We start from the raw sequence: 15,822 nt of genomic DNA, 5'->3' as shown, positions 1-15,822 counted from the left end.
TTTGTTGCACATCGCACACCTTATTTCAACGTCCAACCTGCATGTTACTGGTTACCTCATCACTAGCGTCGCGACTCGACTGCTCGAGAGCCCCATGACGCAAGTCCGATAGAATATCATATCTTTTGTTGCATATCGTGCAAACCTTACTTCAACGTACAGTCCCACGCTGGTGTCCTTTCACTGGGGTGGTGGGAGAGGCTGAGCATAGATCGATGTCGTGTCGGGGATGGTTTGAGGTTTGGAAATTCGTTTCTGGATTTTGGTCAGTATGATGACGAAATTCGTGGAATAGAGAGACGTACTTTTTACTATTAAACTAACATTTTGCTTTAAAAATAGGGCGTCATGATTTGTATACAAACATGAAGCTATCAACCACCCAATTCCCCCCACACCTATCTCAACGTCCCCCTCTCCCCACTCCCCATCCCCTTCATCATCCTAACCCTCTCCTCCCTAATACTCCTCCGATTCTGCAACGGAACCTGATAAGCCTTCTCCCTCCCCAACGTATGGCCCTCCCAGAAATCCTCATCCAAAAACGTCGCTTGGCGCTTCGCCTCCTTCCTCCTCCTCTTCTCCTTTTTAACCTCCATACTCTTCTTCCTCGCATCGATATCTTTGATCGCTTTCAGATTGAGATTGCGTATCGTTTCCACGACCCAAGTTTTGCTGTTCAGAATGAGCGAGTTGAAGAATTTGTGTGTTGTGCTGAAGAGCTTGCGCATCCGTGTTGACCATGCGACTATGAGGGCGAGGGTGATGATGGTGAAGGAGGCGGGAATAGAGATGATGCCGATAGTGCGGAGATGCAGGAAGGTACCACCTCCCCATTCGCGCGTGTTCATACCAAAAAGACCGGTGAAAAATGTTAATGGCAGGAAAATGACTGTGAAGGTTGTAAAGATCATTACCGAGCGTGACTGGGCGGACGCAAGATCTGCTTGGAGGCGAGACAGACGAACTTCATCGACTTGAGCTTGTCGTTGGACCATTTGAAGGAGTTTATCGAACTGTGATTCCATTAGAGAAGGTAGAGTGGGAATAATGGAAAACGACCTACATCTTCTCTCGTACTTTGAACGTGTTTGATCATTTTTTCCGTTTGGCTAGTATACTCTTGCAGCTTCTCCGCTGCTTGTTCCAAAAATGGCAACCCGTTATGAGTAAGGTGTTTGAGCTCATTACTCTTGTAATGAGTGGTCATATCTTGGATCGCCTTCGCTTGTATCTCAAAGAGCTTCGCTAATGTTTTCAATTCGTCTTCGATATCACGAAGCTCCAACAGAGCAGAAGTGTTTTCTCGGTTTTGTTTCTCGGCAAGTTCTCCTTCGAGCTTGTGTTTTGCTCTGATATTTGTAGTCCTAACAGCATCATCGTGGTCTATTGCTTTGTCTCGAAATCCGAGCGCACGGAAGCGTTTAAATGAATTAGTCATCTTCTCGGTCTGATATTTTCTTGTCAGTTTATCTTTCTATACGCACGAATAGATGGCAAAGGAAGTTGATTAGAGTATTTCATGATGACTCTGTAGCCAATATGCTACATAGTCCTGAAAGAGAGCTTTGAATCCGGTAGTGTTCGACTTACAAGAATACTAATAGCTTCCTCAAAGATACGGAATATTTCCAGATCTGGGTGTGACGAGCGTTCGAACAAAACAGTGACAGCATGAAGCGCAAGTAGTGCAGCAAGATCCCAAGAATTCTCACATCTTGCAGTGAGATCCGCATTAACCTCGTTGAAAACGCTGTTTCGTAAATCGGCCTGCTGGTACAGTCTTCCGTCGGTCGACAGAGCTTCTCTCTGCAGTAAGTGTGAGTAATCGGTACCTAGAGACAAAAGACATCATACACGATAGGATTCTAGAAAAACAAACCTTTGAAAAGAATGACACTGCTGTCTCTGAATATATGGTCAGTTGGTGGAGCTTATGATGGTGAGCGGGATAATCCTTACCATTATCCATAACCCACAGCCATACCTGATCAACCATCAACACATTACCATCAAGCACATCGTTTTCCGGCTCATCGTCACTTTCACTGCCACTGTCATCTGAATCTGGCTCAGCCACCGAGCCAGCAGGAGAGTCTCCAGTTCCTTCTTGATGCTCACTCTCCTCATGCTCCTTCTCGGTCGCATAAGTATACATGGAATCATGAGGATGATTGCACCTCTGTTTCGTCATTTTGTACAGCATTTGATCGTCGTCTCTAGCACGTGTATCAAGCAATCCAGGGTATCCAAACTGGTCTAGGGTTCGTCGAGAATTGACAGGAGGATCATGACCAAGGAATTGCCAGAGTATTTTAAGCTCTAATGAGTCTAACGCGGCAATCTTCTTTGGAATAGGACGAGCTCTGCCCTGCTTGAGACGTGATTTTATTAAAGCTCGTCTCTTTACCAAAGATTTATAAGTGTCAAAATGTAAAAATGGGAGGAACAAACACATCTGTGTTGGCTTATTGTGAGGGGAACTGCGTCTGCTGGCGGGTGGAGATTGACTAGGGGACACTGCATCACGAGAATTTAGCCTTAAGTCTCGCGGCAATGGAAACAGAATACTAACTAGTTTCAGGACTGATGAATGAACAGCCTGGTTTTACAAAACAAGCGTGGTGTTCAGCGTGCCGACCACGAACGTGTTTTGATTTCCAAAACTCAGTACTCATCAACTTCTCGTGGTGACTTGGTCCTTTTTCTACAGATATTGTTTCTAGTATGTCCTACAAATATGATTAGAGATTGCTTTACATTGCCATCACGAAGCTTACATTGGCCCAGCTTGGGTTGTTATATGGAACATGCACCCATACCAATTTCTGGTTCTTGATATCTGGCTTGAAAATTGGTACTGAGTCAGTATCCAAGGCAGCTCTCTCACTTCCCCTGCGACCACGAGGTGAGCTTGTCCGAGGGAGTGTTCCTGGTGTCAGTAGATGTCGTCCAACAGGAGATTCGCTGTGCCTTCGAGGCTGGTTCATTCCACTTATTGAGATGCTACCTCCTCTTTCGGGCTCCACAATAAGCGGTGTCCCTTTGAAGTCGGTGGTGAGTCCAAGGCCTTTGTTTTCCAGCTTTTTACTTTTGCCTTGCATTGGTGCATTGTCTTCCGGTCTACCGGGCCTGGGCTCGTTGTCTTCGTCGATCTCTTGTTGAAGCCGTAGGATATCCGAAGTTGTCGCCCGCTGCTTAGCCTGTAGAGATATACTAGTGAGTAATGTTTCGTCGCTATTTTCACGTAAAAGAGCGAAATCGAGAGGGATACGTGAGAGAATCAGTGAAACAAACGAAATCTTCGACTTACTGCCGGTCTTTCCTTGCTCTTGTTTCGACGTGCCCGTTTACCACTTCCACCAGGTATCAACAGACTTGAATTTTGTCCTGACGCACCAAACGGATCCACGTTGAATTTAATGGCTTTATCACTGTCAACTGGCTTCCCTGGAAGTAGCGATGCTGCTCGAGTATGTCGTCTCAAGTGTTGCGCTTCAATAGGAGGTGCTTCGTTTTCGGCTAACCGCTCTGCTAACAAAGCAGCTGGACCATACCTTTTGAAGTCGCTCAGCGACCTGCCAGTGGACCATAGCCGGATGGGTACTTCAGTCCCATAGATGAAAGGAGTACTCTCGTAAAAACCGATGATCTCTACTCGGACGTGTTTTTCGAGCTGTAATGTGGTATGTGCAGTTTTACTTAGCTCAATAGCTTTCCTCACCGCGTGAGCAAGCTCTGCCAAGTATGATCTTTTGGTCTGCTCGTTGTCTTCGAAAGTTCCGCAATGCGCATGATCACTTATTAAGGGGAACACCACTTCATGTCGGAGATTTAAGAGTGCAGATTTGATGGACGTAATAGGCGCGTGGAAAGCAAACTTGGCCTCCTTATCTTCCGATTGCGGATCGGTCAGATCAGTATCAACTGTTTCAAAAAAGCTCCATATTTGCATGTCTGTCGCAAGCAGTTTAAAGCTTGTATCAATTAGGTTCAGTACTTGGTTGTCTAGCAACAGTGCTTTGGCAATCTTCCTAGGCATTAAACCGCCGAGATTCATGATTTCAGCAATCCTAGCCGAATAATTAGGGTTGGACAAATAGCTTGAGCCGCGATGTGGAGTTGCTGATATCTTTAGCAAACGGCAATCTTCCTTGGTGGTGTTTATGGATCAACGTACCAAAAAAAGAAACGCCATAACAGTGTCCGAACACTGAACTCTTGCAGCTTCTTGCTTCAATCAAGGCTAACTTGGCAATAAGCCCACCAGTACTATGGCAAACGAAAAACAGAGGACGTTCATCTTTCTGATAAAGTGTCAGTAAATATAATGTACCACCAGTCCACGAAGTAGCAAATGAGGCCCTTGATAGAAGATATCACAAGGATTCATGCTACTGTGAACACCTCAGAAGCATTGCACCGGCACAACAGTTCAAGTGAGTTTGCCTTGCAAAGCATCGGACTTTCTCAATATTAGAACAATTCTGTGATAGCGCAGTAAAACGTGAGAAAGCAGAAGAAGAATAATCTTGCCTAATATCTTTGGGGCAGTGGTTTCACAACACACCGAGTGAAGTCTTCTATCTTACCTCCGTTGCGCGTAACTGTTCAATGGTACGCAGTAGCTGTATTGCCAGGCCCTTCAAAGTATGCTCGCTGTCAGGCGAGCCATGATCATATAGTAAGACTCTGGCCTTCTGAAGCTGTTTCTGACTACGTATACCGTTCAAAATCCATGCGGGTTCTGGTTTGTGATGCCCAGATCGAGATGTGGAAGCCCTTTTGATATTTTTCGGATAAGCTGCCGAGATGTCGCTCATTTCTAGGAAGCTTTTCTGTACCGGATTGGGCTTTGGAGGTGCTTCCAAAGCATCTGGAAAATACTTGGCTCTCGGTGTCCATGTTTGTTCTGGATCTCCATATATTGCCGGAATGGCAATTATGCTTTCAAATCAGCAAGTGCTCTTAGGAACAACTCAAGTAACATACTCGACCTCGGTTGGCCATTGATTGCTTCGTACTGCAGGCTCACGCTTCACGAAGCTTGGTCCTCGTTTGGCAGCACTCCCATTACGGTCTGACGGATTTGTGCTTGATGGTCCACCATTGAGTATCAATGGGGGTAGGTCGGAGTTAGCGGTTGAAGGCGCTTCAGTAGTGGGACTTGCGTTGGCAGACGTGTTGTTCGTTGCGCACTGGACAAGAGGAATACCTTGAGCCTCGGTATCTTGTGTTTCAGACATTTCAGACAAGGCACGAATTGATTGGGGGCGTGAAGATGTCATTGAGCTTGGAACGGCTGGTCACTCCCCAATGTATGGATACAGATCGATACCGTTAAACGTATTCGATTGATGCGATATCACCAAAGACGGTGGATCGAAAGCTCCCAGGTCAGCGACGAGAGATCCTTATTACTTGGAAGATTGACACCACATGCAGCAATCCACAAGGCTACGGATCGTGCCATCGCGGCTGGTGTCGCTGTCTAGATTTGTCCCGTCCTTGAGGCTCTGTACAAGGATATCGAGGAATTGGCATCTTCAATTGGACAGTGGCGTAAGTGTGACCATTACGCAAATTGACACCCTCGACGATATGACCGGCTGATTGGTGTAAGAGCGAGGACATGCATGCAGAACTATTGGTGGATATGATGTGGCTGTCTTGTCAAAAACTCAAGGAGAACACTATTAATAGAAGGAATAAAATGGCTTTTTGAACAGAAAAGATTGATCTACCAAGACGCTTCATCAGGCTTTGAAGACCCCAGACTTTAAGTCGCGTTGATGAAGTTGAGAAAGGGGGAGCGGATTAGAAAGAAGTGGCCCAAGCGTTTACCCTCAGCTTCGAACGTGTCACATGACTTGATAAAGCGTGATTTTTCTCGACTTACAAAATCCTAACTTCTCAGACGATAAAATTCTAGGAGAATTACCTAACCTATAAGTAAGAACAAGGCTGTAAAACTACTAATTCAATACATACTATAATTTCTTAAATATATTCTATATACAGTTACTACCCTTATAACTATCGCTAAAGAAGTTGTTATTCCCAATCCCTTGAGAATCATGGAAACCAAATCGTCTCTACATATCTTGCTGTCTACGGTCTACCTACAGTTCTGTTCTGTTTAAACTGCATAACTTAACATCCAAATGAAGACAGGAAGTTGTTTTAACACGATTATCTCGAACACGACCTATGCCAATCACATGAACCTGTTATTCAAAAAAGGCAATATTGATGTGTATGAACAGTTTATTATTTCTCCTCTTCTTATCTAATGCACGCCAATACATAGCAATCTCCCAAATGCAAACAAACTTTGAACCTCCCAATATAAACTCCAGACTCCTCTTTTCCCGAGAGAACCGGATATCACAATATGCTCGCTAATTGAACATGGACCAAATCCACAAAGAAATCCCTTCCTCCTTCTCTTTAAACAGAAACCTTCTCATTACTAATCTCATCGCTTGCGCTCGCGCTTGAGCTTGAAGGCTGATGACGCTGCTTCTTCTCACTGATCGCAGCCTTCACATTGGTCGTTTGAGCAAAGTAGTCGTGGACCTCGCGAGGGAACTCTTCGTCGACTTCGTTGCCGATGCCTTCTTCCGAGTCCATTCGTTCGGCTTGTCTCTCTGCCCACTCTGTGCGGAGATCGTTGACCTTGGAAGAGTAATCGAGCTTAGGGTCGTAGTGTTTGCCGGCGCCGCGCAGACGTTCCCAAATGGAGAGATGGCGTGGGTGGACTGCGATACCATGGTACTCCGATTCGCGGCCCTCACGGATGTACGTGAATCTTCGTTCTTGCTCTTTGAGATCGAGACCAGTGGTATCTGGCAGGAACAAGAAGGTGACAATCATTCCTGCAAGTCCAAACCATGGAACGACGTAGAATTTCGTTTGTGTGTCAATGTAATTGTAGAGCACTGCAGCGGTAAGAGCACCGAGTTTGCCGACTGCAGCAGAGAACCCGTGAGCAGACGCACGAACTGGTGTTGGGAAGACTTCAGCTGCGACAAGGAAGGTGGTGGAATTTGGTCCGAATTGGTTGAAAAATGACGACAAAAAGTACATTGCCTGGAATGCCTTGATGTGGCTTGTTTCCAATGCATAGTATTTGTAGTGGAATGCCGGAACAACGAAGAGGACGAAATCCATGAGGAAACCAAGCTGTTGCATACGCTTTCGTCCAACGAATTTAATGTCGATCAGGAAAGATGCCAGGTAATAACCGCAAAGCGAAACGCCGACATTGACCAAGTTCCAAAGCCATCCGGTCATGATTGACTTGCTGCCTGGCGAAAGAACGGCAATAAACTGGGACTGGAAGAGCTTGTTTCCGTAGAAAAAGACATCGTTGCAGTACCACGCACCCGCGGTAGCAATGAGTCGTCCTCCAAAATGGTTGCAAGTCAACTTCAGAGATTGCATATCGTAACCTGTGACACTGGACCTCTTCTTGGCAGCATTGAGCGCCTTGGAGGCGAGGGGCATCTTGTAGTATCGGTAATACACCAACCAAAGAGTTCCAACTGCAGGAAGTGCGAAGGAGACTCGGAAGGTCCATTGAGCAGACACCTTCGAATATGGTGGGTTTCCGCTTCCATGGTGGAAGCACAAAAGTAAGATGATTAAGATGACCTGATTAAAGAATTGTCCCCATCCTTGCATCAAGAAAGCCATGGTAACTTTACGGCCACGGTGAAGACGATCATCGCGGGTTGAAATACGGCCAGATCCAGTCGCGTTTTCCATTGCCGCTGTTGCTGTCATAGGATATTCTCCACCGACACCAATACCGTAGAAGAAGAGAGCCCAGCAGTAGCAAATGACCCAGCCGTTCAATGTTGTTCCCCAAGATGCAACAAGCATCAAGAGCCCAACAAACATGATCAAGGCATCTTGAATGAGACCCCAGCGACGACCGATACTGGACGGAATTAGTTAGGATATTCAAACATGCAAGCGGATCTGATTCTCTTACCCGTCTCCCAAAGCTCCAACAAGGATTTGGCCAACAATAATACCGCAGACCTCGAGGTATTGAACTGCTTCGACCCAGGTTCTGTTGCAATCGGAGTATGTTTTCCAGCAAGTAGGCCACGCCGCGGAGAATAATGGAGTCAGATTACCAATGGAGAAAAGAACGTAACTGCAATTCTGTTAGAACATATAGCTCTCCAAGTAGAATTGGTTGCTTACCCTTCAAGACCAAGACCAGCACCAGGTAGAACCGCATTACGGAAATACCAGGCAATTGGACTCAATGGATCTTTCTTGGTCATTGACCCGATCGCTTTCAATTCTTTGGCAGCTTCAGCGTTATCGACGGAGGCATTGAACTTCATCTGTTGACCAAATGGTAAATCTGCCCAATATGTTCCATCTGGGGTATGGGTGTCGTCAGGATAGATTAATTGCTTCATAATTCTCTCTTCGTCTGCTTTGTCTGGGACACCTCGCATTGAAAGATGGTCGTCGCCGGTTTCAGGACCGTGAGGTACACCGATCATACCAATGTTGGTAGGATTGTGGTGGTGATGGCGATGAATATTTTCTGCCATCTTGCCGGTTGTCGAGACTTGGACTTTTTGTAGATGGCCGGCTCGTTGCTCGAGCTTCGATGTCTCACGACAACGTAATTTCGCAAAGGCGAGGGGGGGACGTAATATAGGTGTACAAGTGTCTGGCAAGAAGCAGGAGGGAAGGAAAGAGAAGAATTTCAGGTCACTCTGGGGGTAGAAGTAGTTAGGAGAAGTGGCATGTGGACTTGGAGGGGAAGATAATAATGGGCTCGATGTGGGCAGGGACTTCGAGGTAGACGAGTTCTGGGATCATGTCTAGTTGCCATCGGAGGAAAGAGCTTTTTATTCGCACATTAGCGGGGAGCAAACAACGTATTTGATACTCAATCAGGAGTAGTGCAGACGATCTTGTGGTATAGCTTGACGACTGGCAGTGGGACGGGTCTACAAAGTTGTTCTGGATGTGATAGTGGGGTGGTGGGGAGCATCGGTCTGTCTGCGGTTTGCCTACGCTGCACTATGCCGAGGGCAAGCATCATACCAAGCACAAACGAACAGGAGATAAAGCTTACAAGTCAAAGGCAACGCAAAGTCGATGCTCGAAATATTATGATAAAAATAATTTTAAAAAGCTTGAGTATCAGATATTTGCTCTTTGCCTCTTTTCTCCCAAAAAGAATTAAGCATCATGGCTGATAAAGAAGCCTTAAAAGGTACTGTACCCTTTTCGGATCGTTAGCTAAACCGCCGTCTCGGCAACTAAGCTTCTTAGCTTGCCTCGAATTTTCGAATTTTCTCAGACCCTCCAACAAATCTGGGCGAAGCTGGTGCAGTCTGGCTTACGGTACCATTATTCACCGTACCGGCGCGACCGGCTCAACCTCCTTCTTTCCTACCAACGGCCTTTGAGATTGTAAAGACAAATAACGTCTCGTCAGCCGAAGTACTTTTACTACACTCGTCGCTTAATCTTTGCTGGCATTCTCCGCACCATCCAGGACGACCCATGGGTTCCGAGATGGCAAGGATTAGATAACACGAGTCTCTGCCAGCTGGTTTGAATATCGGAAAAAGTAGCTCCATTTCAGTATGCGGACTGCGCGGGATGGTCATTGAAGTAACCATGCGTGGAGAGAGTACACCCACTGCGACCGTTTTGCTTGTACTCATGTCGCAATTCCTACGTATACTTTGCGCGGGGTTTCAATTCTCCTCACAACTATCTCGATATCTTGAAATGAGGCGTATGATACGTCATAAGCTCTAATCGAAGATCGAACACAAACAAACGGTTGCGCCGCCGTTTCCGTACCATGGCATAGTAAACCTCGGAGAATGGTTGACAAGACCGACGAAGCTTTCCAAGAACGCTCGAAGAAATTCTTCGCCATCTGGGCGTTCCAAAGAAAGTTGAAAGGGGTCGTTGCATCTCAGCCTATCATTTCACCATGTGTTTGTTTGCTTGGTCTTCGACCCCAGAGAAGGTCCCTGCAGCACAACAAGCTAGAAACGCCTGACACCCCGCCATTTCTGCACGTCTCTGCAGGCATCCCGGGTCCGCGTACCTTGAGGATCATCTGGAGATGCCGAGCATGGCCCATCAATGTTCTTTGTCGGATGGTGAGTGGAAATGGAAATGGAAATGGAACAAGTGACATGAAATTACAATATCAACTGTTTCTCTAACCAAAACAGGGGAAACATCAAAATCTTACTGAGCAGAAACCATGCATTTCAAACCATTCCTAGTACCTGTCATCGAGACTTGTTGAGGTGTACAAATCGAATCCGACAGATTCCTGATTAAGCGAGATTCTCGAATATGCAACTGTCGAGAGAAATCAAGCCCAGCAACAAAGAAATGTCAACCTTCAACAAAAATCATATTGGAAGAGAGCACCATACAATAGTTATTTCAAGAGCGTGTTCAATCTCTGATTTACAATTCGATATCCTCCAAAACAGGGTTACTCATCCTTAATCCTCTTCCCGCAAGACGAAAACATCTAAGACTGATGACATGAATTTCCAGAACTATTCGTACTCGAGTATCTTCGAATGTATCTCTCTCAAAGCACAATGATGACATCCACCCAAACAAGCAACATCCTACGCCGTCGTGCTCAGTAAGGCTTATATCCCATTCCAAACCCCCGGAACCGAAACACCTCCACGTGTTGCTATCTCGCCTCTCATAGGTCCATCCCAACAACATCCAAACATTCAACATCTCAAATCTCCAAATCTCCCATCTAATTCGCCCTCCCATACTCATAATCCATCCGAAAATTCCGATATGCATGACTGTGAATCGGCGCTGCATCAATCTCCAAGCCACGCTGCTCATTAATGTCCGGAAGTGGCAAGGGTATAGTGTATCCATGTTCATTCTTGGACAGGTTCACGGCAGACAGGACGCCACTGAAAGCTTGATGGGTGTTTGGCGGGCATGGGCTGGGAGAAAGGCGTGGTGTGGTGCTTGGCGGTGAGTGGTTATTTTGACGACGTGTGTTGATGTTTGGGGGATGGGTGATGAGTGTTGATCTTGCTTGATCTAGTGGATGGGAGATTGAGTTCGTGGAAATTGCGAGGAGAGATGAGAGGGTTGTTGGATGAGAGTTACTACGCAATATGGACTGGGTCGTGTTTGCTCTTGAATGACTATGATTAAATGATATTTTCATATCACTAATGACGCATGGATATAGAAGCGGCTAGATTTCTTACTGATTCCAGTGCAGTGAACTCCTTGATCATTCTCTGGGTCCGCCATCGGTCCGCCACTTCACACAGCGTTTTACGACTTTATAACAGTTAAGTAAGCGTAGGCACTATTTACCTATCAAGTAAGTATGGGGTAACCAGCGTCTTCTTTGCTACTCGGAATTGACAGTGTTTCTGTAGGATATGCTAGTTTCACAATTTATCTGAAACCAAAGCAGAGCGTCCAGATCTCATCACGGATAGGTGATGCAAGACAAAGACAACTGCTTTTTTGGCTTATCCTTCATCAGAAACGTAAGGTACAAACTCAAACAGAATGACATTACTAACATCATTATATTACCTCATTCCCTCTCATTCGATGCTTTAAAGATATCTTATTCCCCCATGACGGTTTCCATCTATTTAAAAACACCAAATCACTCACCTACACCAGTAGACTCTCGTGACATGCCTACACTGGCGATACAATGAGAAGGGAAAACATTTCATCCACTAAGATGGATGTTTTACATCGAACGCAACAAAGAATTTTAAAAAGTAGTTTCCTTTCGGTAAAGGGTAATGCCCAAACCAAGTCCTCTTCACTTGACAAGCAAATCCCATTCCGATGCAAATGACAACAAAAATGTCAGCATTATAGAGCAATGTCAGAGTTAATAGAAGTGTTAGAACAATATCATACAACAAGAGAGCTCGTCAGATAAAAAACAACCCCTGATATTTCCTCGCTTAACAAACAATTACAACAACTGTACCCCACTAAAGTTCAAAAACATACAACAGCAGGTATTCGCTGGTGGTCACCCACCCAACTACTAACCCGCCGACTTGTGGCTTATGGATGGCAGAGCGGACGGGATGCCCAGTTAGTCCACAATCTATGGTCGTATGTAGAGGTGTGTTTGATTTTGGTGGCTATATTCATGGGGCTAGGGAATTCATAGAGCTGGGGGCTTGGGTTGTTGCAGTATGGAACTTGTGAGTAGACGATTATTGGATTAGGGGCTGGAAGTATAATGGGTTTGTGGGGCATAGTATATAGAGATTTTTAGAGATAAGAGCGGTATTTGGGAGGATTTAGGGGGGATGGATTAAGCGAGAAATAGCGACAAAGGTTAGGGGTTTCGTTTATTAGGTCTTTTGCGAATAGTGTCTTGTTATGTGAAAAGTTAATACTCATTAGACCGAAAAACTATGTTATTTCGAATTTTCATAATTTGCTAGATTGTTAATATTAAGCGATTTCTCTTTAAATTCTTACTCTTTTAGGAAAGCTCTCGGCTATATTTTAGTAATTATCTTTATCTCTATCGTTTATTGTAAATAATTTCAGTATATTTTCACTTGTTCTATAGTAGTATTCTACTATATCTTCTATAAGCGGCTAACGTTAAGTAAAAATTAGGGAAATTAAAAGTTATAGCTAACTTATATTATTTTGCCCTCGTATATCGAAGTATTTAGTATTATTTAGCTTTCTCTTATACTCTATATCTATTTATTCTTAATATCTATCTTCTTTTACCTTACCTACATCCCTCTTTTATCTCACTATCACTTTCACTATTTTCACTAGTATCTCCCTCACCTTCACTCTCTCTCACCTAGCTCACATTCCTCCGTTACAATCCTTTTAAATCCCCATGTACCTCTCCAATATACCGACAAGGCTAAGCCTTCCCCTCCTCAACACACAAAAATGTCAGCCTCGTCAGAAACACGACGTTGAAAGTGCGACATGTAACAAAAGGTTTACCTTCCCCAGGTGATGTCATTTGTGGTTGTTGTGGTGAATTGTAGGTGTAGGTATTCACCTTTGAGGACCCTGGAAGTGTTTAGCGAGATAGTGGGACAGGGGATAGCGATGGAGGGTGAAAGCTGATGGAAGGGTAGCGATAGTGTGTGATTGAAGTTATGCGAAGAAACTTCTGCTGGATACTTTTAGTAGCAGCCTGTAGAAAACAAAACGCCAATAGATGCCAAGCTCATTATTGAAAGCTGAGATTGGGTTCGATTGAGCATAAGAAGATTGGAGTGAGGGGATGCCCAGTGCAATGTTAGATTTTCAGAATTGACATAACTGGTACTTTATAGACTCAGAAGATCGACCTTTCTTTGTAGAAATGAATATAACTGTGCTTAGAATTGCGAGGAGAGTATGCTGCTGCACAACAATTTCCTAGTCAAATAGTTGTTATTGGATAATGTGATTCGCAGATGGATGTATATGGGATGTTGCGGTTATGGATTTTGATATTGGAACAGGTGGCTGTAAAGCAGCTGAGTGTCGTAACCAGTCTGAAGATCTTGCTCGAGGTTAACACTCTCTTTCTCACCAAATGTCAAAAGGCGATTTGGATGTTATATGATTATCTTTTTATTATTACTACAATTATATATATGTATATACACACTTAATGCCAAGAGAAGGACGGCCATCGCGTTCCAGCCAACACACAAATCGTCTAATTTCATAACCCATTACCTCGTGAGCGTTATTGTATTTATATCCCTATCAAATTCGCCTTCTCAATAATACTGTTCCCCTTTCTTCAATTCACTAACCGTATTCGCCAACCCAACAGCCACATGTCCCCCTTCAGAGCCTCTCCCTCCTATAACGCCAAACATCAACTTCACATCTGCAATCTCGTCGGGCAGCGGTTGGGCTACGAGACCGTGACCCCGAATGAGTGTGTCTAGATCCTCGTTTCGAGTCGTCATCAAAATGCTGGAAAACGAGCTGTCTGAAGCTATTCCGTTGACAGTAAATGCGTGAAACCCGATTAGGACATAGGCAATTGTTATTGCCGTCGCGACGCCATAGGTAACGAGGAGATTTCGGGGGTTGTATTTGTATCTAGCTTCTAGAAACAAGGCTGTAACCGGTACCGTAGTGTTCGTTCTGGAGAAGTCAATTATGTGATACATGAGCCTAACAGGGTCACTGAGCGCGTCGAATGGACCAAATTTGATTGCACTCACGTAAGTTCAGGTACAGTGAACATGCTTAAAGTAATGTTCCACGATAGGTCTTCAATAGCTCTTTCCACAGTTCCATTTCTGCATGACGATGACGACTCCGTTTCTCGCTGTCTGTAGCCGTCTGGTATTGCGTTATACACTTCCGGACACATGTAAATTGCAGTTGACCCGAAATTAAGTCCAGTCGGTACATTCAGCTGAGATGCTCCTTCGTACATTTTCCCACTAATCAGGGAGGAGAAGATGTCTGCATACGCGGCGTAGGTTGATTTAGATCTGTCGTGGTCCATATCATCTGGGTATCCTCTGTAGCTATATGTGTTCATCGAATCGACACTGTGGATGATTGTTGATTGAATGCCGTTGTTGAATTGGAACTGGACATTATATGTTGCATTGTACATTTGATATGATATGTTCTTGGCTGCTGACAATTTGTTAATCGAGATATAATTAAATCCTGACCCAAGCTCTTGCAAATTGAAATCTTTAAGTACGGGGTTATCAGAGGTGATGATTCTGCCGGGGTTGATGCCGTAGTAGACACGGGCCCCAACAGCTGGAAAGCCGTGGTGTTCATTCCAGATCACAGCATTGAAGCGAACTTCCTCTGACTCAGACACGTTGCCGCATTTGTAGGCTGGCCCCAAAAATTTCAGAGGGTAAGATGAGTTCGGAAAGGGGGCGTGTTGAGCTAATACGCCCATTGAAGATGCTGATGCGAAAGCATTACGAGATGCTACAATGCTTGGAGTTAAGTAAGACCCCCAGCCTTGGGTTGAAAACCAAGTTGAGTTTCTCATGTTTATGAGTGGAACTTGGAGTTGGGTTGTGTTGCTTCTCGAGATTAACTGAACTGAAAGGGTCGCTGGCGCTACAACACTTATGATTGACATCAACCTAAAATTGTTATTCAGGCTTACAAGGAATGTCTAAAAACTTACCAATAAAGGACAGCCATTAAGAGAGTAATTTTGCTCGGGCCAAAACCTCAAGATCTAGGAAGGCTAATATACTAGTGTTTAGGGCGAAAGCATTGTCCACAGCCTTGAGACTGAGTGATCTTTTCCGAAGGACTGTCCATAAACGTTGTGTCATTGCTACCACAAGAGCAGTACAGAAAGATGCTTTTGCGAGTACAGAAATTCCAGTACCAATTCCAAGGGACCATTGTTGCCGCATTTCTGAACCTGCTAGCTGGTTGTTGAGAAAGCTATAGTAAGCGTAATGGCTTCCCGCCAGGAGTATTCCAGTGACTGTAGACCCTATCAAAGTGAACGGTGAAAGCCAATGTACGCCCCAGGCGGCCGTCCTTCCTGGCGTAGAAGATTTCCCCGACTCATTGAACATGTTCAACATAATTGTATAAGGACAGAAACAGTCAAGGGCATAGAAAGAGGCGAAGAAAAGAGTCCTTTACGTTGCGTACGCAAGGCTTTGGACGGGATGGAACCGTCTCAGCATTTATAAGGAAGAGCAACATCAAGAGTCTAAGATCTAAGATACTTTTAGGCGCGCGCGGTAATCTAGATGCATAGTTATGTTGGAATTTGAGGGTGAGCCGAGAAAG

The 15,822-nt window shown here is 44.8% G+C and overlaps 4 protein-coding genes across 4 annotated transcripts; all 4 read right to left on the bottom strand.

Annotated features, from left to right (window-relative positions):
• Positions 1-398: 398 nt before the first annotated feature.
• Positions 399-5,246, bottom strand: GLAREA_05680 (alpha/beta-Hydrolase; the record flags this gene model as incomplete). Its single annotated transcript, XM_008078969.1, has 11 exons — positions 399-1,016; positions 1,067-1,450; positions 1,594-1,809; positions 1,883-1,908; positions 1,963-2,520; positions 2,576-2,732; positions 2,781-3,203; positions 3,314-4,125; positions 4,181-4,307; positions 4,593-4,947; positions 4,993-5,246. The coding sequence occupies 11 exons, from the start codon at positions 5,244-5,246 to the stop codon at positions 399-401; spliced, it is 3,930 nt and encodes a 1,309-aa protein (XP_008077160.1).
• A 1,204-nt stretch (positions 5,247-6,450) lies between these two features.
• Positions 6,451-8,579, bottom strand: GLAREA_05679 (MFS general substrate transporter; the record flags this gene model as incomplete). Its single annotated transcript, XM_008078968.1, has 3 exons — positions 6,451-7,945; positions 8,000-8,167; positions 8,218-8,579. 3 exons carry the CDS (start codon positions 8,577-8,579, stop codon positions 6,451-6,453), a joined length of 2,025 nt encoding a protein of 674 aa, XP_008077159.1.
• A 5,217-nt stretch (positions 8,580-13,796) lies between these two features.
• Positions 13,797-15,055, bottom strand: GLAREA_05678 (uncharacterized protein; the record flags this gene model as incomplete). Its single annotated transcript, XM_008078967.1, has 2 exons — positions 13,797-14,202; positions 14,253-15,055. The coding sequence occupies 2 exons, from the start codon at positions 15,053-15,055 to the stop codon at positions 13,797-13,799; spliced, it is 1,209 nt and encodes a 402-aa protein (XP_008077158.1).
• Positions 15,056-15,212: 157 nt separating this feature from the next.
• GLAREA_05677 (uncharacterized protein) lies at positions 15,213-15,611 on the bottom strand (the record flags this gene model as incomplete). Its single annotated transcript, XM_008078966.1, has 1 exon — positions 15,213-15,611. One exon carries the CDS (start codon positions 15,609-15,611, stop codon positions 15,213-15,215), a length of 399 nt encoding a protein of 132 aa, XP_008077157.1.
• Positions 15,612-15,822: the final 211 nt, after the last annotated feature.

The sequence above is a fragment of the Glarea lozoyensis genome (genome assembly GCF_000409485.1).
Source record: "Glarea lozoyensis ATCC 20868 chromosome Unknown GLAREA10, whole genome shotgun sequence".
Classification (NCBI taxonomy): domain Eukaryota; kingdom Fungi; phylum Ascomycota; class Leotiomycetes; order Helotiales; family Helotiaceae; genus Glarea; species Glarea lozoyensis.
This window is presented reverse-complemented; position numbering and strand designations above follow the sequence as displayed.